This window comes from Anolis carolinensis, chromosome 5 (assembly GCF_035594765.1).
Source record: "Anolis carolinensis isolate JA03-04 chromosome 5, rAnoCar3.1.pri, whole genome shotgun sequence".
Lineage (NCBI taxonomy): Eukaryota > Metazoa > Chordata > Lepidosauria > Squamata > Dactyloidae > Anolis > Anolis carolinensis.
This window is the reverse complement of record NC_085845.1, coordinates 31665309-31692479: the sequence shown is the minus strand read 5'-3', so window position 1 is coordinate 31692479 and position 27171 is coordinate 31665309. Positions and strand designations below refer to the sequence as shown.

The window sequence follows — 27171 nt, the reverse complement described above, 5'->3', positions numbered from 1 at the left end:
CTTATACAGGTGTTTAAAAAAGAATTCCCTAGTTTTAATGTGTTTTAACTTAAAACTAGGAAGTTCTTTTTCAAACACCCTGTACATTATAACTGTATCCTTAATTTGCTTCCGACACAATAGATAAATAAATCAATTTCCACATCACAGCGCGGCTTTTTTCTGGTCCAAAGTCTGTTCAAAGGTGGTCTATTACCACTGCCAAAACTGGAGCATGAATAAATCCTGAATGCCTTTTTCTCTGGAGTTTTGGTTGAACATAATTGATTCATTCCACACCACATTAGATCTTTTAGATATTCTTTTACACTTAAAACCACAATGCACTGCACTTCTAATAGAGCAATTATTGTATCACACATCATGCCATGTGCATACATGGATATGATTTAATAAAAGGTGATCAGATTGTCTCAGCCCTGAAATAAAAAAATGAAAGACTCTGCATAGACATTATATAAAATTATGCAACTGTATTCAGCTAAAAGAACATATCATGCACTGCTAATTCTGACCATGATCAAAACATATAAAAAAGGATGCCAAACTACCCTTTTTTGCTTCAAGCTAGTGAAGTCCATAATAGTGCCGTTCAAAGATTACACATTAATTTTCAATTTAGATATTCAATATCTGATTGCAATTTCAATGTTCTACTGTTTACAAAGCTTACACATTCAATATATCAATACTATTAAAGATATATCAATACTATTATTCTACATTGAAAGGCATTATATATGTGAAAAAATCTCCAAGGATCACAATGTATTTTTTACATTTCCTATTCAGAGGAATGTCTACTGTTATGCTACACGATAGCAACTTCTCTTGATTAATTTCCAAGGAATGGAAATGACAATAATCACTTTATGTCCCCACACTTCAAGAAAAGAGGAGAAAAATATACATTTTAACTGAACTATTAAGGAGTTAATTCATTAAATGGAATGTGCAATAATGTTGTACTTCAGATCCCCAAATCCTGAACTTCAGGCAACTTTGGAGCTAAAATGAAACTTTGTCCCCTTCCACACAGCTGAATAAAATCCCACATTTTCTGCTTTGAACTGGAATATATGGCAGTATGGACTCAGTTCAAAGCAGATATTGTGGGATTTTCTGCCTTGATATTCTGGGTTATATGGCTGTGTGGAAAGGCCCTAAGAAAGAGCACTATAATAATACCTTTTCTTTGATCTCATCTACCTCCTTGTCTGTGCATCACAAGCTGCAAGTGGACTATGCCATCCATAAAAGTGGGTTGGGAACTTGATAAGCAAACTCAACATCATTACTGCTATTAATCCATAACTGATACACATCTATAAAACAGTTGTAAGATATAGAACCATATCAGTTACCCTGTGTCAAATGATTTGTTTTCTTTATTTCATATAAAAAGGCTGAAACATTTTAGCCATTATCAAGCAAATCTTTGGGAGTTGAGTGATAAAGCAGCTGGGACCTCCTACATTACACTATAAGTTCCATACATTAGTAGCAATGTTAAAGATCTAATCTGGATCAAAGCTTCTTAGGGTCCTTCTGCACAGCCATATAACCCAGACTATCAAGGAAGAATAACCCACAATATCTGCTTTGTACTGGAATATCTGAGTCCACACTGCCATATATCCCAGTTCAAAGCAGTAGTGTTTTTGTTATGTTTGAAGCAATTTATTTCACAGCAGTATGGTGACTTAAATTAGCAAAACAATGTACATATAATTGGTTCAAGCTCTATGATCATTATTGGATGGGAAAATCAAGAACTTAGATGCAGTTAATAATTCAGACAGTCATAGTTAGAATTGTCCTACTGGAACATATTCTTCAATATATCATATTTCAGTATATATTAATTAATTTTCCTTGCAGTGTTTTCTTGTTAATATTGTTTTACTGAACTTACAGTAGGAAATTAGTCTACTAATTTTAAAGTTAGTATGTGACCTTGAGACTTATTTTAGCCTGAGGCAATCAACATAACTTATTCCACCACAGTCCGGGGGAGAGAGTTCCACTGCCGAACAGCTCTCACAGTCAAGAAGTTCTTCCTGATGTTAAGGTGAAATCTCCTTTCCTGTAGTTTGAAGCCGTTGTTCTGCGTCCTAGTCTGCAGGGCAGCAGAAAACAAGCTTACTCCCTCCTCCCTATGACTTCCCTTCACGTATTTGTCCATGGCTATCATGTCTCCCCTCAGCCTTCTGTTCTGCAAGCTAAACATGCCCAGTTCTTTAAGCCGCTCCTCATAGGGCTTGTTCTCCAGACCCTTAATCATTTTAGTTGCCCTCCTCTGGACGCTTTCCAGCTTGTCAACATCTCCCTTCAATTGCGGTGCCCAGAATTGGACACAGTATTCCAGGTGTGGTCTGACCAAGGCAGAATAGAGGGGTAGCATGACTTCCCTGGATCTAGATGCTATACCCCTATTTATGCAGGCCAGAATCCCATTGGCTTTTTTTAGCAGCCGCATCACATTGTTGGCTCATGTTTAACTTGTAGTCCACAAGGACTCCAAGATTTTTTTCACACGTACTGCTGTCGAGCCAGGTGTCCCCCATTCTGTATCTTTGCATTCCGTTTTTTCTGCCGAAGTGAAGTATCTTGCATTTGTCCCTGTTGAACTTCATTTTGTTAGTTTCGGCCCATCTCTCTAGTTTGTTAAGATTGTTTTGAATTCTGCTCCTGTCTTGTGGAGTGTTAGCTATCCCTCCCAGTTTGGTGTCATCTGCAAACTTGATGATTGTGCCTTCTAGTTTGCAGATAACAACAAAAGATAAATAGTACTACAGCCTAAACACTGAAAAAACAGTAACTACAAAATATAAAAAATCTATGTTATCTAGTCTAAGGGTTTTACATTCTCTGTCTGGTGGTTATATTCTCTCTGTTTTCTACACCCATTTAGAGAAAAGGAACCATTGGTACACCCTTTTGCATGTAGTAACACACAGGGGCCCATTTATTGTGTTCCTCAAGAAAAGATGGAGCCAAATCTCTATGCCTTTATTTTACATAGTGTAAGTATGGTAGATATCCAGAACACATATGATCATAACCAAAAATATATGGAATTGATTTCTTACTCATTTTTATTAGCAGAGCTGGCAAAGTAGTCAAAATCATATAAAGAAGAAATGCTTTATTACTGTGAAATATCAAGTATTTTTATTGTTAGCAACTATTACAAGAATTATGGGGAAAAGATGTCCTAATCTATTGCAGGAAAAGCAACACCATTAAGTCTAGAAAGTCTTATATAGTTTAGACTTTGGGATTACAGAAGCATCTGATAAAGTAAATTGCAGTTTACAAATCCTTATACCAAATGAATTATGCTTTTTAGATAGTGTTAGAATATTCTTCTGCAGTGCTTTCTACAATAAAATAAATACATTATCTTTCATATATGGAAGGAGATTAATAAACCTTCATAAGTTAACACATTCTGATCTGTGACAAAAACACAAATATAAGTCAATTTTAAAAAAAACACAGAAAGAACAACCTAACTAAAGGAAACCTTGGCTTTATACTCCTAAACTCACACAATGGATAATATTTCAAGGCTGTTTTCATAAGGTGGTATGAAAGAAAAATGAAATAATGTAAATATAAAGTTGTTAAACATTAACTTCATCCGAACAGCTCAGATAAAAGAAAACAACTATCATTAGCAGAGAATGATTGTTAGACTTTAAAACTCAATAAACCAAATAGGTCACAAGTTTAGAGATTAAAAACTGGTTTTGCTGAAACATTGAAAAAGGGGGAATATCTCAAAACATACACAGAGAAATCTTATATCTGGAATATAATTATTTGATATAATCAGTCAAGATGTAGCTATTCTAATCACAAAGATAGCTTTAACTTTTGGCATTTCCAGATACAGAAATACAGTGCAAGGCAACATTCTATGACAATCTAACATAAACAGATGCAATATGCACTATTTGGTACCAAGATTCTCTTTTTGTAAGTACTGTACATAACCTAAGACAAAATTACAGAAGCTCTAATCTACTCTGTGTCAACATGGCTATTTCCTTGTTTTCTTGGTGGCAAATACAGCCCTGTCCTGTAGATATAGGATTTTAGTTATTAATATCGAATTCCTTGATAAACTGTGTAATTTCGCAAAATAAAAGACAGGGAAATATTCACATACATCCAGCATCTTGCCGTTTAATCCCATCTAATCAGAAATTGTAGAGAATCCAAATGAATATATAGAAGAAAAAGAAGGTATGTCTCCTCATGTTGAAAAGATTTTAAAATATATTTATTACTTTGAGATGTATGCCTCCTTTCTCATCAAGTAATCTAAATGTGCAAAGACTCTAAGATTTACAAGGTTCTACTGCAACCTTGGTTAAGGTTTAGAGACAAGGATTTTATCTAAATCAGCGGTCCTCGGCCCTTGGGATCCTGCGAAGCAGTTCCTCCTCCTCCTCCTCCAAGCTTTCCCTCCTCTTTCCTGCTTCTCCACCTCCCCCCTCCCTCATCGCCAAGTCTTTCCCCCTCACCTTCCTTGCTGCCCAGATCCTTTCCCCCTTCCAAAACCCTATATCCCTCCCACTGGTCAGGGGTTGCTTTGATTGTGCTTTTACTGCATGGCAGAAGGGGGTTGGACTGGATCGCCCCTGAAGTCTTCCAGTGAAATACTGTTAAGCAATGTTGGTTAAAATTGTTCTTCAAAAGTTTGCCCATGCCTGATATATATACATTTTATAGATAGATAGATAGATAGATAGATAGATAGATAGATAGATAGATAGATAGATAGATAGATAGACAAACAGATAGATGGGACAGGACAGGACAGTATATAATCATTTATTGAGGCTCCACTAGAAACTTTTGCTTCAAAAAGGGCTTAGTAGTTGTAAAAGCATAACTACAGAGTTTACATTGAAAATACATGTACATTGGTAGAGATGCCCTTGCACAGTGTATTTACAGGAACAAAGTTCACGGAAAAATATCAAATACAAGCATTCATGTATTTTCTTGTTCAAATCAGCCCAGACTCTACCTCTTACTGACACTATTACATTAGTTATCTGAGCTGATCTCATACTTCATCCTCAGTTCGACTTTCCCTGCTTTCTTGAATGGCAGTGTTTTGGTTAGCTTTTGGACAATTCCATTATCCATTTGCTTTACTTTTCATTTTTTAAAACAATGTTTATTTTTCTTGCATGTATCTGTAGCCCAGTCTTCAACATAAACGCATATGCAGAGTGATTAGCTGCCTAAAATAACCTTATATTAAAAAGAAAAGATAGTATTAATAAAAGCAGCTGGCACTGAAACCACTAAACATTTAGATCAGGGGTTCTCAAACTTCTTCCTGGGGGAGAAGAGTGGTATATAAATATATAATATTAAAACACCACCAGCTCAACACCCATCTATGGTAAACTCATAGAGTTGAGAGTCCAGTGAAAACCTTTCATTTCACTCCAAATTTCTAGATTTTATGACTACTATTGATAGCAGGTGGTGAACGAGACATGAAGACAGCAGTGTTGTACTCTGTTATGTAGGTATTTTAGGGTGTAATTTATATTACCACACATAATTCACAACCATGCCATTTCCATAGATATGGGAACTATATCTGCATCAAAACTCACTGAATTTGTAAATTATATCTACAATTATAATCCTAAAAAAAAAACAAAATAAAAAAATCCCACTCTCTTCCTGTCATTATCTTTCAACATGAGTAGACGAGAGGGATAACTAGTACCCCAGAGGGCAGGACCACAATCCAAAATTAATTGAACAGATTAGAGCTGGGCTAAAATTAACAAAACAAATTTCAGCCAGATGTATGATGCTATGTTTTGGCAATATAAATGAAATGCACAGATATAGGATGGTATCGGAGGTCTAGGGGGTTGGGCTCACGGGTGAGGGGTTAGGGGGACAAGGATAAGTTAAGGTACAATAACGGTACAGCCACTCTGTGAATATCCATTAGTTTAACAAGCGCTGGCTGTACACTACAGCGTAAACCTTTATATCTTTCTGTATCTTTTTTCTTTCTTTTTTTGCATGTGTCTATTTTATTTTACTTCTTGTTTTTCGCTTTCATGATTGTCTGTTATATTTCCTAAAATAATAATAATAAAAAATTTAAAGGATGGGCGACACCTGCCTTGAAAATAGTACGTATGGAAATGAATTCGGAGTCTTGGTAGACTGCAAGCTGAACATAAATTAACAGAGTGTGATGTGTCAGCTAAAAAAGCCAATGCAATTCTAGGCTGCATCAATAGGAGCATAGTGTCATCGAGAGATCAAGGGGAGTCATAATCTCACTCTATTGGTCAGACCCCACCTGGAATTCTGTGTCCAGGTTTGGGTACCATAATTAAGAAGGTTGTTGACAAGCTGGGATGTGTTCAGAGACGGGTGACCAAATGGTCAAAAGTCTGGAAGCCAAGCCCTATGAGGAGGGGCTAAGACAGCTAGGTATGTTTAGCTTGAGCAAGAGAAAAGTGAAAGGTGAAACGATAGCCATGTTTAAATATTTGAAAGGATATCACATAGAGGATAGGGCAAGCTTGTTTTCTACTGGTCTAGACACTAGAACACAGAACAGTGGATTCAAATTGCAGGAAAAGAGATTTCACCTAAACACTGGGAAGTACTTCCTGATGGTAGGAGCTGTCGACAGTGGAATACTGTACAGTGTCTCGAAATGTGGTAGAGTCTTGTTCTGTGAAAAATTTTAAGAGGCTGAATGGCCATCTGTTGGGAATTCCTTGAATGTATGTTCCAACATGCCGGGAGTTGGACTGGATGGCCCGTGGGGTCTCTTCCCACTCTATGATTCTATGAAGACATCCTTCATAATACCATGGGTCACAATAATCAACCAAAGGTGTCTTGATTATAACTGCAGTTGGTATTTCTACTACAACACTATTTTAAAAGAAACAAGATATATACTGAATTGCAAACATGCCTCAATTTCTGCACAATCCCTTATACTGTGGTAGTATATATCCCTGGTAGTGCAATTTCCAGCAACAAAGTTTAGCTGAGAAGACTAAATGCTTCTAGTAAGAAAAACTGTTCAGAATAATGGAAATGCAATGGACATAAAGGAATACCTTTCCCATGCTGCTCTTTGCTTTAAAGATTAACTTGTTTTGTATATGGATTATGATTTTTAAAAAAAGCATTTGTGTAAAAATGGAATGGTTACTGTAATTCATTGTTTATAAACACAGGGTTATTTTACATCCCTAAGTATAATTCTCATGAGAACCAAAGTTGAGAAACTAAGTATATAATTTACCATCTTTCTTTGAGATATTCTGAGACTGCTTTTAAATTGTATATCACACTGGATCCCAGAGTGGGAGAAAAGCAGGATGATATAATATTAACTGTTACCCACCCTTCCTCAAGACGGGGGACAATATAATTAAAATACATTGACAAAAATAAGACTACTAAAACACAAATATTAAAAGATCAAAACCTAACATCAACATTTATACCAATAATAATAATAATAATAATAATAATAATAATAATAATAATAATAATAATAAAAACTTTATTTATAACCCACTTCCATCTCCTTGAGGGGACTCGGAGTGGTTCACATGGGGACCAAATTTAAATTCATATTTTAAAATTATATAAATATAAAATATATAAATAAACAATTCTTATTGGCACTAGAAATATTAATCAAATTAGAACATATAAGGGCTGATATTCAAATTTCTCAAACATAACATAACAAAACACAGAAATAAGGGAAACACTGTAAAACGTAATGGAATTACCTCATATCTTTTCATTTCTTTAATTCACGTCTCTCTTTCCTGAGCCATTCAAGTCTCTTCAGTACGAAAACAAGCCATGGCTAAAGAGAGACTTTTAAAATAAATTAGCAGCACTTTAGTGCCATCATCTCAGTAAACTTTTACTGCCTCAGGTCTCTCCTCATGTTACCAGGAGGCTTTCAGTTACAAAGTTGTTACACCATAAGAGACAGCAAAGCAGAGAAGAAATCTCCGCACTGTATCTGTTTAATTAATATGACTTTCACATGTACATTCACATCCTAATTAGTCATCTTACAGCCTATAGACTCTGCATCATAGTCAAATGTACAAATCCTGTACTACTGAAACTGAGACGCAGGTAGACTCATTATCTTACAGGCCTTACCCTCCCCCAACAGTAATTTCCCCCTCAATTATACTCCTATTACTTTTGGCTGACTTTCTAAATAAAAGACACCTGGTGTCCAGAAAGACACCTGTTTGACCTGGCAGTTAGCTAAACTCTGAATTTCTTTCCATCAGCTGACTAACCCCTGCATGTGCATGTGTTGAAATTTCAGTTAGAACATGATGGTTTGAAATCAGGAAAACCTTTTCTGAATAGTTCCAGCCAATAGGCTTCAGTTATGCAATTAGGTCAGAGAAAAAGGAAGGTGATGAGCTAAACATGTCACTTATGATGCTTGAAGACCTTTATGATCTCAAGGAGAACTTCATATGGTCCTACACAGGAAAACATACCACTCCTCCATGATTGCCTTCAAGAGGGTTAAAAATGGTAGGTCAATAGGCATAAAACCATCAACTTAAATTACTAAAACTATTTTGAAATGCGTACATAGAAATTGTGATGAAAACCACTAGGTTCACTTATTCCTGGCTGAACAGAATTGAAGTTACTAAAACTATTTTGAAATACATAAAAATTGTTGTGATGAAAACCAACCACTTATTCTTGGCTGAACAGAATTGAAGTTATAAGATGCACTATATATTATATAGACCAATACATCTATAGATAAATGTACAATGAAGCAACTGCTTTTTAATTGACTTTAGTTTTAGAAGTATTTTAAAGAGTTAGTTTTTAATTATATATTTCACACTAACTTTTACATTTATATCAATTAAATATACCTTTCTTTAGGTTTCAGACTGTGATTTTACGAAGTGATTTTCAGATTGTAAGCTACCTTGAATCTCATCTTGGGAGAAAGTGAAGATATAAATCCCATAAATAAATACCGCATTTCATCAATTCTAAGAGATCATAAGATGAATAGTGATTTCAGTACAACCTACAAAAAAACTATATATAGAAGCACCCTCTATTCTAAGACACATCACATTTTTTAAAAGGTTGATAATGGGGAAAATGTGAATTTGAATTGAAGAAATACAGGAAATATCAGGATATAGTGGTTGCATGTGGATGGGTATTGTCATTGTTCAAGAGCATAAATAAGTAAAGATGCATCTAAATTATAATTAGATACTGGGTTCTAGTTTGGGAATGAGCCTTTGTGGCTTTAGTGTAACAAGAAGCAGAAACATAGGGCACATATACATTGACCACTAAGGCCAATATAAATGTCTTAAATGGAAAAAAGAGGGCATTTTATGATGGCATCGTAACATGTTATTCACATCAGGAGATTACTGCTCACTTTATATCCCAGGACACCAAGTTTCTACTAGCAGATTTATGACTCCAGATGTAATAGTTCAACAGTAAATATTAAGAGACTGTTCTTTGTTTTCAGCAGAAGTGAACTTTGACAGTTCATCAAAAAATATTATGTAGGCTTCTGTTTTGACTAAAAGAGAAAGGATAGAGAAGGAATGAAGATGTATGTCTATAGCATATATTATTATCCAAAATAGCACATGGAAGAGGTAAGATCCTACCTGGTGACTCTATCCATTCCACTCACATACATTCATCTCTCTATAACCTAGACATACATAGCTTTTACCACACATGTACTGTACAGGTAGAGAACACCAGATATAATCCCAATCCCCATTCAATGCATTCAATGTTATTTTGAATAGGGAATTTGTGATACAGACAAAAATATTTATATTTGTAGGATGCTCTAGGGTCTATATGGCTGTGATTGAGAAGACCGCCTGGACAGAATTTTAATCAGGACTTCCCAAATAAAAGTTTTCATGCAGTTCCTGGTCATTCTCATACACACACACACACACATATATATATACACAAAATATTTCCATGTGAAATAAATATTCACAGTATTTAAAAAGGTAAAGGTTTCCCCTGACGTTAAGTCCAGTCATGTCTGACTCTGGGGGCTGGTGCTCATCTCCATTTCTAAGCCAAAGAGCCGGCGTTGTCCGTAGACACCTCCAAGGTCATGTGGCCAGCATGACTGCATAGAGCGCAGATACCTTCCCGCCGGAACGGTACCTATTGATCTACTCACATTGGAATGTTTTCGAACTGCTAGGTTGGCAGAAGCTGGAGCAACAGCGGGCGCTCACTCCGCTCCCGGGATTTGAACCTGCGACCTTTCGGTCTGCAAGTTCAGCAGCTCAGTGCTTTAACATACTTCGCCACTGGGGCTCCTCACAGTATTTGCTACACTAGAAAATTTAATTCCAATTTACAACAATACACACAATTTGCACACAATGGGCCTCAGCTTCAAATTCCTCCAACATCAGATAGAAAACACTCCTTTTAAAGATCTAAGAAAGACTTCCCACATCACTGATAGAGGAAACAAATTTTTACTCCAAGCTGTTTAATCAAAAAAGGAGTTAAATATAAAAAATTAAAAATATACATATACAGCAGCCCCCATGTTTTCTAGGTTTGTTCTTAAGTTGAATTTGTTTGTAAGATGGAACAGGTACTTTTTAAAGTGTAACTCCATATGTGTTCATGTATTATATATGCATGCTTTGGATAGCATAGGGAAGGGTTAACACCCCCTATGGTGTTTGTTTTGCTGCCCGTGCCCCCTCACTTTCTGTCCCTGTGATAACTGGATTTTGAAAAGTCTGGCCTAATGTGGAAACAAGGATTGATGATAACAATGAAACACCTTTCCCCCAAGATAACTCTTCCAGGAATGAATTTCCCTTCTGAGGAATAGATGTCTCTCACTTGCTGTTGTCTCACTCCCATTCTTAACTATGAGTCAATTGTTCGTAACTCGGAGACTGCCTGTATTAGCTGTCCCATTTTTAAAAAAGAGAGAGAATGATAAAGAAAGGACACAAAGGCGATTCTGTGAGCTTGAACTGTATCCAGGTGGATAACAATAGGCTAAACAGTTTTCTGATTCAGTTAAAAAAATCACTGTGGAAGTCATACGTATTACTTCATGATGACCAGAGCAATTTATAAATTTAAGAAACATTGATAAAGCATTAGCAGTTGCATGGCATTTCGACAATCAAACCACAACATTACACTTTCTGTTAACTTGTTTCTGCAACACAATCCTAGGACTAGAATAAACACACTACTGCGAAGTGTAAACCAGTCTGTTTTATCCAAGTACAAAGTCAATGGCAAATTAGTTACTGACACTGAAAGTCACTCTTTGCGATTATCCCAAACAACACAATTTCAACTGTTAGCAAGCCTTTTGATAATTATACAGAACATCCATCTTCAAATATTTACATGTGAAGCTATGTAACACATTACAACAAAATTTTCAATTAAGAAAAAATGCATGTTCCATAAATGACTGAATAAATAACTGTATATGCACACAGCTTAAGTTTTAAATCCAATAAAATTCATATTAAACTACAGCTATCAACTAGGATGACATAGTTAATCAGGAGAGCCTTTATGATAAAGAGAAAATACATCATGCCCATGCCATGCATTTTATAAATGTTTTAATCTTGTATATTCTACTTAATGAAGTGTCAAAAATATGGAAAGCTAGTGAATTTGAGCAGGTAACATAAAATTAACCTCCCACACTAATTTATGCCACTCTTCCTATGAAAAATAATATCATTTCCAGTATCAAAGCCAGAATACCTAAAGAACCAATAAGAAATGCAACTCAAAATATTTAATAGCTTGGGGCTATTAAATTCTATTTGAATACAACACAACTTGCTTTCAAACATTTCTACCAACCTGCCTCCTGAACTAACTGCAATACAAAGAAATGTCTTAAGAGAATAAGGACAAGTAAAATATTATTATGTATCTCAAATTCTTGGTTTCATTCCTGGTATTCCTTTTGATATTAAGGACAAAATCAAATACATTTTGCCTGATTGATGGTTGGCATATAAAATATGCTACATACATACTTTTGGTTTTGGGCTCTATTTCCAAATAGTGGAGAAAAGCAAAAAAAAATAAACAGGCAAAAATCATAGAAACAAGAAAGGCCTGCAACTTATGCTTCTCCAGACTGCAACTGGTCTGGTCGTGCCTCACAGAGGTCAATGCAACCAATTGTTCAATGAGCAAGAAAAAAGAAATGGTTATCATTGTAGTCATTTAAAGTGAGTTTAATTTCCATGATATATTGCCTTTCTCATTGGCCATGGGCAAACTGCTCTGGAAGCCTTGATAAGATTAAGTCTGAATACGAACAAGATAAATGTGATTAAAATAACGGTAAATAATAACAGCTTGCAAGATCAGCAGTACTAGAGAGGACATGCCACGAAAATCAAATAGTTTAATCTTACATACAGCTTCTAACACACAATGTCAAAAAGTTGTTGAAGGCTTTCATGGCCAGAATCACTGGGTTTCTATGAGTTTTTTGGGGCTGTATGGTCATATTCCAGAAGCATTCTCTCCTGACATTCAACCACATCTATGGCAGGCACCTTCAGAGGTTATCACAACCTCTGAGGATGGCTGCCATACATGTGAGTGAAATGTCAGGAGAGAATGCTTCTGGAACATGGCCATACAGCCCGGAAAACTCACAGCAACCAACTGTCAAAAGGACCTGAGTGCATCTACACTGTAGAATTAAGACATTTTAAGTGCTTTGTCTTAATTCTATGGAATCATGGGAGTTACAGTTTGAGAAGGCTAAAAACCTTGTAAAACTACAATTGCCAGGAGCCTATAGCATTGAGGAATGGGAGTTAAAGTGGTGTCAAACCGCATTAACGTGACAATGTATATTCACACAGGATGGCACTGAAATCAAACCATTTTAAATGTGGTTTTGGGGAGATACTGTTAAAAAGGCCCTATATAAATTGCCAACGGCCTCATAGAAACCATAACCCTGATGTGACCCATAAGGTATAACATGGTCATATATCCTTTATGTGGTTATCCATTTTTATCTGGGGTGTGTGTGTGTGTGTGTGTGTGTGTGTATATATATATATATATATATATATATATATATATATATATATATATATTAAACTCACAATAAACGCCAGTTTAAGAGTAGATATTCATTAAGAGAAAGACACACATTTTCTAAGGAGGAAGAGACAAAAGATATGCGCACAGTCATCTTTTACCTGCTGAGGCCTGCAGTATGCTAGAACACATCACGGCCTGAGGAAGCGACACTTAACCCAAAATCCCTCTGAGAAAATACTGGGTGGTGGCCAAGGAACCATCTAACAACCAACCTGTCCCCAAATGCACAACCAGTAATTAAAAATAGCTTTTGCTGAGGTCTCCACAGGAACAGAGACATCCATAGGCAGATCAAGGCCCATCTAAGGCCTTACCCATTAGAGAAATCTGACTAGTTCCCATGAAAAGAAGCAAAGCCGATGAAGGCAGGCTTGCTTTGCCACCCCCTAGAGGACTGGAGGGGACATGGCCCGGAGGATTACAAAAGGTAACAAGTAGTTAATAACTCTGCAATGTTATACTGATGATTTAAGTCAGGCATGGGCAAACTTGGGCCCTCCGGGTGTTTTGGACTTCAACTCCCACAATTCCTAACAGCCGGTAGGCTGTTAGGAATTGTGGGAGTTGAAGTCCAAAACACCCGGAGGGCCCAAATTTGCTTATGATGCCTGATTTAATGCAATTGCTATACCGTAATAGCCATTTCTCCTGGGTTATTTCCAATGAATCATAGGACAGGTGATGGATAAGAACCTTATGGGCGATTTCTGTTCCAGTCTTTAAAAATGTAAGACAAGCAAGCAGCTCTTCAGACTGTTTCCATGCAATTACATACAAGCAGAAATATTGATGAACTAATGACTTTCATATTTTTAAACTACAAGTTTATAAAAGGGAAATTATTATTATTATTATTATTATTATTATTGGGTTGCTGTGAGTTTTCCGGGCTGTATGGCCACGTTCCAGAAGCATTCTCTCCTGACATTTCACCCACATCTATGGGAGGCATCCTCAGAGGTTGTGGGCTCTGTTGGAAACTAGGCAAGTGGGGTATGTATTTATGTATATATATGTATGTATGTATGTGTGTATATGTGTGTGTATATATCTGTATGTATATATATATGTGTGTGTGTGTGTGTGTGTCTGTGTGTGTGTGTGTGTGTGTGTATATATATATATATAAAATATACATACATACAGTAGAGTCTCACAGAGTAAACAGGCCGGTTGAACGCTGGATAAGCGAATATGTTGGATAATAAGGAGAGATTAAGGAAAAGCCTATTAAACATAAAATTAGGTTATGATTTTACAAATTAAGCACCAAAACATCATGTTATACAACAAATTTGATAGAAAAAGTGGTTCAATACGCAGTGATGGTAATAATTACTGTATTTACGAATTTGGCACAAAAATATCACGATGTATTGAAAACATTGACTACAAAAATGCGTTGGATAATCCTGAACGTTGGATAAGCGAGTGTTGGATAAGTGAGACTCTACTGTATGTATGTATATGTGTCTGTCTGTCTGTCTGTCTGTCTGTCTGTCTATCTATCTATCTATCTATCTGTGGAAGGTCTAGGATGGGAGAAAGAACTCTTGTCTGCTTGAAGCAAGTGTGAATGTTGCAACTGGCCACCTTGATAAGCATTGAATTGCCTTTCAGCTTCGAAGCCTGGCTGCTTCTTGCCTGGGGGAATCCTTTGTTGGGAGATGTTAGCTGGCCCTAATTGTTTCTTGTCTGGACTTCTGTTTTTGAGTGCTGTTCTTTATTTACTGTCCTGATTTTAGAATTTTTGAAATACTGGTTGACAGAATTTGTTGATTTTCATGGTTTTCTCCTTTCTGTTAAAATTGTCCACATGTCTGTGGATTTCAATAGCTTTTGTGTGTAGTCCGACATGGTGGTTGTTGGAGTGGTTGGTCCAGCATTTCTGTGTTCTCAAATAAATGTGCTGTGTGTGCTCAACACAGCTTCTGGAGAGTAACCATATGACACCAAGAAAAAGAATACATGAATTTCCGCCTTAAAATTATTATTAGGTTTTAAGCAGTATTTTCGCAGATTAATGCCTAGCATCTTAATCAGAGGAATCACGCAGAACCCTGGTTGATCCTGGATTGTGATTTGCAATATAATATTTCTCCCCATTGACTATATTGAGGCTACTCGGATTTGTAGTAAACAAACTCATCTATATGGTACTATCATTCTCACTTCTGATCTACAAATATTAAATTTGTTCTACATCTAAACTGAAATTACTATGCAGTGCTGTGCATGTTTACTCTAAAAAAAGGTCACAATATTCAAAAGGCTCATTATCAACTATGGTTATAACAACAGGTAAATTAAATGCATAAAATCCATCAAGGCCAGTTATGTGCCTTTCTTCATTTCAGAGTATGTCATAAATTGATAATCAATAACATATTTTTCATTCTACGAAATTGCTCAGGGTGACAGGATGCAAAGATAAAAATTCACCCTTTAATGCAGTATATGCAACCCTCCAAATGTCAGATTGCAACTCCATGAACTCTAACCAGCTTAGCCAACGGTCCAAAACAAGGGATGCTGCAACTCAGCTATATCCACATGGACAGATTCCCCACTCAATATAACTATTTTATAAGGAGACAGTTTAAACATGTGCATTTTGTGAATTAACAACATTCTTCAGCATAACAAGTAAAAGGTCTTCTGCAACTGTTCCTTATGACATGATCTGAAGATAATAATTAATCATCATCACCATAATAGTTTATTTATACCCTGCCACCATCTCCAATAGGGAAACGGGGCAGCTTACAAAATCGCTGATCTACATATTTAACCAGAACTGCAAAGTGGATGGGGACAAGTTTCTAACAGTCCAGCAATATCACTGTAAAACAGAAAAAAAAATCTCTGTGTTGGAAATACAACAGTAGGTATTACAATGCCAATTGCTGTGCTGGTGATCTATGGTTAACCATTTTTAAAATAGTCAAGCACAGTTCTCAGAGGGAATTGCTATATAACTTTGAAAGGAAAAGCCAAACTTATTCTGTTTTTCTGCTTTTATTTTTAGAAAGCTTGGCCTAGTTTGGGAGGTGGGGACTTACATATCATACTTCCTTATACACCAGCCATAAACAAATGTACCTTTTACGATTCCATGAATTTCACCTTCCTTAACCATATTTTTGGTAATTTAGCTGCATCTTTGCTTTTTTTTTTCTTTTCATAAACAATAACAATAGTTATCCAGCTACAACCAATACATCCTGGTAATTATTTATTTATTGGATTTATGTCCTGACTTTCTTACAAGATGAGATTCAAGGTAGTTTGCAATCTTAAAATCAAAATCTGAACTGAAAAAATCACAATCTTAAAACCACTTCTGCTTTATATGCAATTGCACATGTTCCAAGTCGCATTTCCTTAATAAAAGTGCCATAAAAATCCAGATTAATAATACTGGCCTCATATTAAAGGTCAAGCCTTATTTACTACAAATGGCTTGAATCAATATTTCAGCTTTCATCACAAAGTACACTACATCTTTTTTCCAACATCAGGATGACATATATAGAGGGGATTATCTGATATTATTGAAACAAAAGTTCCACAATGTAGTTTTCAATGAAAGAAATGACTTGTGTCAAAGTCAACCAATGAGTTTTAAATGCAATTGTAGATTTAGATGTAAAATTTCACCTGTTTTCATTCTTGCTTAAAAGAAATTTAAAATGGCTTTTAAATACTAAAGGAAAATGTTAAAATAAACACATCACAGCCGACTGGCATTAGTGTCCTGAAAGTGTCTAAAAATCTCCTGATCCAATGGATTTTAATAAAGTTATACATCTAAAGAGAATAGAATCCTAAACGTAGAAAAATATGCACTAAACAAGTTTCATTTTTACATCTTTGCAGTTGTAAAAATATATATCAGGGAACCAGGAAATCCATAAAAAGATACCAGCTTAGTGATTTTACTCTTCCACTATTAGGATACATTACAGACCAACATGTACATATATTGTGACTGGACTCACTTCTTCATACACATTAAATAGGCAACCTAGGGAGTAGGTATGTATACAAAGAGAAGAGAGGACTGCTATCTCTTTTTATCCAAGAAGTGAAGTCAAAGGATTAAGTAAAGCAAGAGATACCAGGCTGGGCATGCAACAAACATTACATGGAAATCAGGTTGGTACACTAGCAACTGATACATTCCATCCCAACCAATGATAATGGCACCAATGTAAACAAACTCCAAAGAGAGGCAATGACTGCATGTAGTATGTCAGTCACACCCAAAGTCTACATTACATTTGGTACCATGTTAGGTTTGCTCAACATAAGCTAAATGGAATCTCTATAAACAATTTTGATTTGAATGTGGCAATTAAAATGTGCTACAGACACATTATAAGTAAAAAGGTAGAACAGTATAATACTATTTCTCCTCTGAATTCCTTATTAGATGTGAAAATGATCAGGGAAAAAACTCATCCATCTAACATTCAAATAAATTGTTAACTGGCATTTAAAAGTGTCATGTCATTTCCACAGTGCAATACTTTTGCCCCTTCAGAATCTCTTCCAAGCTGGCTTTCCCCTAAAAGCTTGCTTTCATAAAAGTTTCTCTTCTGTCCCAACATTTCTTTATTTGCATTTTCTGTAAGCCAATGACGAATCCAAAATGTACTATTATTTTTCAGTTTAGAAAGGTCAATTCCGTGGGTGTGCAAGAGGGTACGCACAGTTGGAATCATAGTTGGGATTATATGGCTCTCAAGGTGTTTTTGGGATTGCAAGTCCCAGAAGATAAATAATATAACAGAGATAAATGCTGTGAACTGGAGTACAACATCCTCTGCAATTCCATAATCAGTACAATATTTTCAATTCCATTTTAAAGCATGTACCATGGAAATTGTGTGCAGTGGTCAGTGTGATATTTAAATTAGGCATTCAGCACATAGGATGTGAAAAATCATTGACCTAGATAGGCCAGTTCACCACATTTCAAGATAGAATGTACTTTAATGAAGCAAAAAATTAGTCCTCTCAAAAAGATGTTCCTTAACAAGTTTCACAAATGGATTTACAAAATAGGTAGCATATGTAGCAATAGATATATTTATTTTCTCACATAGAATCATAAGTATAGATCTGGGAAAAGATAAATCCTGTGAAGTAGTCTTCTAAGACCACCAATGCATCAACATCATCAGTTATGTAATATAGACTATTTTATTCCCAATGTCTTCGGCATGGCCCAGATGAAGGGAAATCAGTTTACAGCACTCTCAATCCCATATTCATAAGAGTGCTTAAAAACATCAAAACACACCTAACAGAAGTACACTTAAATTTGCAAATAACTGATTAAAATTGAGGTCAGAATAGTACAGCCTTCCAAATGTTGAAAAATAGTTCCTCTGGGCTGGCTGTACTAGTAGGGCTGCTAGGAGCTGAACTTGAAGACCAAGACGACAATATCATTTCCACCCCGGGATTAGGAAACTATCTTCATATGCTTTTAAAAAAATTATCAGCACACAATCTTGATTAGTGACGTGCTATCCTTTGACTTGCCTATGTTCTTTAAAAGTAAATTCAAGTTAACACAATTCTAATAATTTGGAAACAAAATTCAAAAAAATTGTCATTTTATTGGGGGATGATGACCAATTGGCTATTACAGATTGGATTTTCTAATAAAAATGTTCAGAGATTTACCATCTCTATAAAGAAGCTTCACAAAATAACAATTCAAGTTAATTGATATGCCTTGCTCATGTCAAGTGACATGGTTATTTCATGAAGATTCTTCAAAGAGACGATAAACCATAACATTTTGGGATTTCAAGGAAACCTATAAGAATTTTATGAAGGTACCACAGCATTTTTAGTTATCAATCATAAATCTTTTCAGAAAGTGAAATTTGAGGCAACATTTGTAAGACAAAGACAAGAGGATAAATCTATAAAGATCTTGAGTTAAATTTTAATGAAGTAGCTTTTGGTTGGCGTTTTCCCCTTAAATCTAGAGGCATGTCTTAGGATATTACACAACTTTGATAATTACACCTATACCTATGTTCTTCAGTGCTACAGTTCAGAAAAGAAACAAAGTAATATGATGATTGGCTCTTCACTCTTAACAGTAAACTGAAACTCCTCATTTATTTTTAAAGAAGTTCATGCTCATAATGGAGACAGACATTTTATTACCTGATTTTTACTGCCTTTGTCCTTTATCTGCATCAATTCTAGCTGAGTAGTGCCTTGAACACTTATCTTCAGTAAACATTTTAAACAGGTTTCAGGCCCTTAACTCTAACACCATAACTTTTTCTTCTCCTGTACAGTAGTACATTCTTAATAACGTTGATGGATAAATCAGGGTTTTTAAAAAGCCTCTGAGACATCTATCCTTTCTGGATTCTCTACACTGGACATAGTTTTCCTCCACTTTGAACATGCAAGCAGCCTGTTTCAAACCATTTTCCCAAACCCACATGTCCTCTTGCTCCATTTTATTACATAAGCCAATCCATTTTTCTTTAATTTTTCTGATTGCTTTAATTGGAAGGTGGGTACAGTGGATGGGAAGATATTGAGACTGAAAGGTCTGTTCCTTGGATTCAAAATCCAAGAACACATTAATATATACACCTGGAGGGTGAAAGGTTGTGCAGCCCTGTTATATCATCTCACCTATACTTAAATGTATATTGGCACCAACTCTGTGACATAATGACCTGCCAATGGAAGTAGAGGAAGGATGTGCCACTGTAATCTTTTTAGGAAGGGATTTTCAAAGTTTGGGAGCAGCCACCAAGAAGTCCTACTTCTGGGAGGAGAAAATCTAGGAATTGGGGGAGGGGTGGGCTCTGTATGCTCTGGCATGCATTTAACCGTGCATTTGATGCACATCCACAGTTTCCAATCCAGCACACACAATACAAGCATTAAGGCCTGTTTCTTATACATAGATCTTTAGATGATGAGAAGTATGAATAGAGGTGTGTACACATCCTCCTTAGCATGGCAATTAGAACCTGGGCTTGATTTGGATCAGACTGATCTGGAGCCCATCCACTGCAACACTCAGAAATCCAAATCACTGGTCCTCCACCACCGCTCATCAATTTTCATTAGGAATCAAAAAGCCGCAACTTCTTTCAGTAGTCTACTGAAAACTCAGTAGACTACGGGGTTAACTGTGTGGTGAGTGGATTGAATGAAACTGTATGATTGGCGTCTGGCTAAGGGCCTATTAAGGCTTGGCAAGACTGAAAACTCCATCCTATAATTGAAACCTGAAGATGGCATTATGGAGAAACAAAGGAGGTAAAGATTTTATTCACATTGGCATGAAAAGTACTGATAAAGGAAACTGCTGATGATAACTGACCTGATAACTTGTGGTGTAAACAACATATATGTACATAGTCAGAGACAATACCTTTTTAAGTTAAGAAAATCAGAAACAATGACTCCTTATGTTAAGGAAGTTAAACAACATCTGTTCTGGAATTGATGGAGCTTCAGCAAATCTTAGCTGAATGACAAGTTGTCTAAATAATCAATGGATAACCAAAAAGTTCTACATAAGGAGACCCTTTTCTTTTCGAAAAGTGTGGCAGATCTGTGAGGAATGCATTGTCTATCCATCTGCCTCCTTCCTCCTAACAGCCTGATCAACTTAATAGAGTGGGATAGTGAGTATGGATGTGGAATGAATGGATTATGAGTGAATGCTAAGTAATGTAAGTTTTTCTACCTAAAACACACTGGGTTAGTTTAAATAGTTTAAACAGGTAAAGAAACAGCCAAGACAAAAAAGCAATCTAGATCATTTATCAATAGAAAAACAACCAACAACCACCGATCCCCTCTATAGTTCTTCATAATCTGTTCCTAAAACAGAAAAAAATATGCCATGGGTAGTTGAATTTCACTGGTCTCACATAATCTATTAGCACTGTGACTCAACAGAGTTGGTGCAATTAGAATCGTCAATAAGCACATCACAGAATTTCTCCCCTCCTCACATCATGCTACCTCAAAAACGTCTTTATATGTTTATGTTGGAGAGCAACTGTAGTTTTTTCTCCACTCACTTCTGATATCCAGTTCTTCAGGTAAGTCTGAAAAATGTCAGAATGTGCCTTCCTAATTTAGAACTAAATTGGGCCATCCCAACATGCTTTCAAACTGGTACAAAGTAACCCAATATCCTTTGATATTTGAGATTTGGCCAAAGTGGTTACACAATCATGACTGTGAATGAAAATAAACAATACAATATAATTACGGTAGCATGGTCTAGTACAGGCATGGGCAAACTTTTTTGCCTTGGGGCTGCATTGTGGGTTCAGCAGAGAGGGCTGGGTCAGGAGGGTGTGCAGCCAGGCACACACTGGATGGGACGGGCCCAGGAGAGAGAGGGCCTGAGAGAAGACAGGGCCAGGAGAGGGTGGGGGAGGGCTTGAGTTATCCTCAGGTTGTCCTCCTAGCATAAGGACAGGGCTGCTCATTCCATCCTTATGCTGGGAGGAAAATGAGACATATGGTGACTGCCCCAATTCTCCTCCCCAATCCTCTTCCCTCAATCTTCAGGCTGTCCCCTCTTGGCATTATCCCAGGAGGAGGGCAAGACAGACAATGTCTGAGAGTGCTCTGATGGGCTCTCAACCAACCGCTGCATATTTTCCTTGTGTTGTCCTCCCGACGTAAGGACAGGACTGCTCATATCATACTTATGCTGGAAGGAGGGCAAGACGCACAGTGGCTGAGAATGCTCCAGAGGGCTCTCATCTACTGCATGCCTTCCTCCCCCATCCTTTCTACATAAGAATGTGGCGGGCCACTGGGTCCTTATGCCGAAAGGACAAGGAAAATGAAGAGTGCTTAAGGTAAGCCCCAGGGGGCCGCATTTGGCCCTCGGGCCTTAGTTTGCCTGTGCCTGGTCTAGTAGAAACAGTGTTGGACTAGGACTGGAAGGACCCAGTTGCAAGTCTGTATTGAGCCACACACTCACAGGTCATTCACTCTTCCTTTGGCCTAGCCTATTGCATAGGGCTGTTAGAAAGACAAGATGGAAATGTAGAAAGCCACATTCTTGGTCTTAAAAGGTATGTAGAAATAGGGTGTGGAAAAATAAGATTTATTTAAAAAAATAAAATTCACCAAATCACCTTTTAAATTACAGCCCAAGAACATTTAGCAATATAATTAGTGAGATAGATGTGTGAAGACATTTACATAATCCTCTTTATTTGTGTGACTTTTGGCTGAATTCGATTTGATATTTAGGACCTCATCAGATGAGGGGAATTTAGCATCCTAGGATGCTTTCACCATATCTAATGGACAGAGCCCCACGCCGGACATCACACAACGTCATGTGACTTCCGACAGAGGCACTGCCCCCAACCAGAGTGGAAGCGTCGCAGGACACTTTCCCCACATGGGGAAAATGTCACCATCCTGGCAAGGCTCCTATGGAGCCAGCATGGGACCTCACCGGGAGGGCAACACTTTCCCCATGTGATGGGAAAAGCATTGACGAGAGGGAGCTGGGTGCAGTCTCACAGATTTGCCCCACGGTTTCTCTCTTTTCTCGGTGAAGCCAGAAAAAGCAGGACACTTCGCCTTGCCCTTTGAGGCAGAAAAATGGTTCTGGAAGGCTAAAGGATTGATTGCACAGGTTATTAAACACTGAATGTTTGCACACAATTTAATTATCTGTTTGGCTATTTCTTTATTCATTTTCACATTATATAACTTTTTACCATTTATATTCAACCTTGTTCAGTATTTCACTTTCAGTGTCACAAGCAGAATTAATCTTTCTGGCAACATAGATTAGTATTAAAGTGTGATGAAAAGCAAGAGACATAGTGAAGACATTTGTTGTAAAGATACTTCACTGTCGCATTTCCTATACAATAATAATGAATGTCTTACAATACTAGTCAAGGACTATGGCACTACAATTCTGGAAAGGACAAAGAATGCAAAGAAACAATAACTGTAGAAGGAAACAGATGGAGAGGAGGCTCTTACTGCAGTGGTGCAGAGAAGAGGAACAGCAAAGTCAAATTGTACCTAGAGTTTATTGTCCCAAAAGCCAAATGATCATGGTACTTTCTTCTTCAGAATAGATTAGGTGGCATTAATATTGCTTCAGTCTGACCATTTTGTTAATACAGTATACAGTTTCATGAATACTCTGTTCTCCAAACTTATTGTCTATTGCCTACCAACATATATTTGGATTTGTAGCATATTTCTGAATCATCCTATATCATTCAATCTCTTCAGGAAAATAGGAATTTAACTCATCATCAGTTAGATTTTGATGCCTTTTTGGATAAATGTCCCCTCCAATGACACTGGCCTATAATAAAACCAAGAATCTGTCTGCAATACTGCCTCTCTTTTCACAATTCAGATAAAACTCTTACCCAATCACTTCTTGTGTCAAAAATATCTCAATACTCCTTGTTTAACTACTACAGACCTCCTCCCATTTTTGCTCTTACTCTAGTAGTTCTACACACTGTTGCTACATGTACTATTAGAAGTAGCATTCAACATAAACTCTTCTTTTTCAGTCATAGGCCTATCAGAGTAAGGCCCCACCTCAGACTCTTCCCCACACCTGGGCAAGATAAAAACAGTTTCATCTACAACCCAGACAAGTTTCTTAACCAGTTTTAGAAACTAATTACTAATTTTCTTAAATAGCATTTTAGCATCCCTTCTCTACATCTTCCTCAAACACACCCAATATTAGATGCTTTTAGTGTTAAAAATAGCAATAAAGACAACCAAATTCATACTTGACAATCACCAAGTAGTAATTAACAAATCCAAGCTCTAACTCGATACGAAATGTACAGACCACACCATGTGTTTTTCTGTAAAATCTTGTCCACAGTTATAAATTGTATTATGCACACACCTTTATCTTCATGGTCGACTCACACCCCAAAGCCAGTGTGGTGAAGTGGTTCAAGGGTTGAGGGGACACGTCATTGTCATATTTATAATAGCTGGGGCATTATTGCTGCTAGCATTGCAGTGACAGCACAACTCATTGAAACCTAAGGTCTGAATCCTATTGCTATCCTAAGTAGCGTAAACCCAAGAAGCAGTATGAAATAATGATCTGAGTGTTGGACTAGGGCCCCTTCCACACAGCTGAATAAAATCCCACATTATCTGCTTTGAACTGGAATATATGGCAGTGTGGACTCAGATAACCCAGTCCAAAGCAGATATTGTGGGATTTTCTGCCTTGATATTCTGGGTTATATAGCTGTGTGGAAGGGCCCTAGGATTTTGGGAGATGAGGGTTTGAATCCCGTTTCAGCTGTGGAAATCCATTCATTGACCAAGAAAAGTCACACCCCCTCAGCCTCAGGAAAAGGCACATGCAAACCCTCCCTGAGCAAATTCTGCCCAGAAACCCCAGTGATAAGAGTAATCTTAGGTCAGAAATAACTTGAAGACATACAACAATAACATATCACAAAATATGGGGGTTGGATGTTTGTTTCATCTATATAAAAATAAATGTTTTTCATTCTGTATCATAAGAGGCATCCAACAACCCTGTTAAAAAAACAAGCCTTATGACCTCTGGATAAGTAAGGGGCACTGCTTATAAGGATAATGCAGCCTCCACCAAGATACAGAAAACAGCACAACAAGCATACCCTTGTGCCCTTGCTGAGTTGCCACTTTTTCCTTTTCTGGGCCCTGCTTTCCCAGACTTCCAGGCCCAGCATCCCTTGCTGATAAAAGGTTAGCCCAGGCAGCCCCCGGTGGCACAATGGTTAACCCTTGTGCTGGCAGGATTGCTAACTGACAGATCAGCAGTTTGAATCTGGGGAGAATCGGTGAGCTCCCTCTGTCTACTGCAGCTTCCCATACAGGGACACAAGAGAAGCCTCCCTAAAAGGATGATAAAACATCAAACATCTGGGCATCCCCTGGGCAAGGTCCTAGAAAATGGCCAATTATCTCACACCAGAAGCAACTTGCAGTTTCTCAAGTTGCTCCTGACAAGACTTTCCAGGCGTTTTGGACTTCAACTCCAGGAAATCCCAATTAGCTTACTGGCTGTTAGGAATTGGGGGAGCTGAAGTCCAAAACACCTGGAAGGCCAAATTTTCCCCATGCCTGGGTGAGACCCTACTTCTCCAAGGCTAGGAATCCTCCCCAACGATCCTCACCTGCCATTGCTGAAGTTCTGCCAATTTGGCTCCTCGGCCGCCCCCTACAGGCCTCACACCAGCCACCAAACCAGGGAAGTCCGGGTTGGAGGAGAGGATGCTGTTGAAGGCAGTGATTCCCAAATGCCAGTCCTCCAGGTGTTTGGGACTTCAGCTCCCAGGAGCCTCGGTGGCCTTGGCCTATGACCAGGGATTCTGGAAGCTGAAGTCTAACCAACCCACCTGGAAGCGCAGAGTTTGGGAAATAGTGAGGGAAGCAGCCTCAGAGGTGCCCTCAGCCTCTCCCTCGACAGCCCCTGCCTCTTGCTCCAACTTTACCCCAAGAGGGGGGCAAAGGAGGGGGAAACTTTCCCCCTCATGGGAGCCAAGGGAAAAGGCCTGCCCACGGCCGCGAAAGCAGTCCATGGCTGGCCTTAGCAGCCTCACCTTCCTTCCCCCCTTGAAACGCCACACACCGCTTCCCCCGCCCTGTTTCAATGTGAACGCACTTGTTCTCTTCTGGAGAGAGAAACGTCCTGCTCCCTTTGGGGGCCTTTTCCATACAGCCCTATATCCCGGAATATCAAGGCAGAAAACCCCACATTATCAGATAACCCAGTTCAAAGCAGATATTGGGGGAATTTCTGGTCGGATATTCTGGGATATAGGACTGTGTGGAGGGGCCCTTGTGCTTTTCCCTCCCCCGGGAGTTTCTCTCCCACTCTCTCTTCTCCGCGCGCCCTCCGCTTCTCCCTCCGGCGCCTGCGCGCACCCAAGCGCGAACTTTCCCACCTGCGCCTCCTCCGCGTTTCACCTTCAGCACGCCGTGTGCTCCCCGCCGCCTGCCTGCCTGCCTGCCTGCCTGCCTGCCTGCCTTCCTTCCTTCCTTCCTTCCTTCCTTCCTTCCTTCCTTTCTCCCTCCCTTACCTCGGCTCAGGAAAGGTTCCTCTAGTTGGCTGGCTGGCTGGAATGGGACTTGTTGTCCCTCTCGCTCTTTCCCGCGACGGTAGTTCCTTCCTCCTTCCCTGCCCTCGCCCCTCCTTCTCTCGGAATGAAAGCGGCGCGTTCCTTTCCCCTTCAAAATTCGCTGCAGAGGCGGACGCGTCCCGAGGAAGGCAGCCAAGCCCCTGGAGGGTCGCTTTGGGGCGTTGAGGCTCCTTATCCCCGCCCTCTCTTTTGTTTGGTGATGAGCGGTGGCCGAGACAGCAAAACTCGAAGCTGGCTCAACTTCGCATCACTTTCCGCGCCTGCCTCCCCCTCCTCTTCCTCTTCTCTCTCGACATCAGCCAAGCACATGGGCCGCTGCTGACATTGAGGTCCCCGAGGCTCGCCAAAGCCACCCGAAGGTCCCTGGGTTGGAGAGATGGAGAGGAAGAGAGAGACGCGGGAAGGTCGGTGGCTGCAGCGTGCGAGTCCTGCTGCTGCTTGGAGACGCGCCCTGGTTCCAGCCGCGCTGCTCGCCCCCTGCAGAGCTGTCCCTCGCCGCCAGGCCCCTGCCACTCGCCGCCTCCCGGAGAGCCCTCTCCCCACCTCTCAGCAGGCGGGACCCAGCTCTCTCTTCCCCCCCCCCCCTCCGCCGCAAAGACCAGCAGGAGGAGGAGGAGGAGGGGAGAGCAGGCAGGCAAGGCGCTCCGGGACCTTCACCACATGCCCCGGCCTCGCTGGGGAGGCACAGACCAGAGGCAGCAAGGGGGCTTCATGGGGCACGACTTCAACTTGGGGTCGGCTCCCAGGACACGTGGCCCCC

General features: G+C 38.7%; 1 protein-coding gene across 4 annotated transcripts in view; it reads right to left on the bottom strand.

Annotated features, from left to right (window-relative positions):
• Positions 1–26927, bottom strand: part of ugt8 (UDP glycosyltransferase 8) — a 51170-nt gene extending 24243 nt beyond the window's left edge. The window contains exons 1-2 of one of the 4 annotated variants that reach the window (XM_062983497.1): positions 8358–8376; positions 7824–7914 (exon numbers count right to left, since the gene is read on the bottom strand). Coding sequence is in view for 1 of the 4 variants with exons in the window: in XM_062983495.1 (XP_062839565.1) it covers positions 13332–13362 (31 nt within the window). In the remaining 3 variants the exon portion in view is untranslated. Of the gene's footprint in view, positions 1–7823; positions 8409–13331; positions 13561–26351 lie in introns of those variants that run through there. The other 3 variants (XM_016994118.2, XM_062983495.1, XM_062983496.1) reach the window with 3 other exon arrangements.
• Positions 26928–27171: the final 244 nt, after the last annotated feature.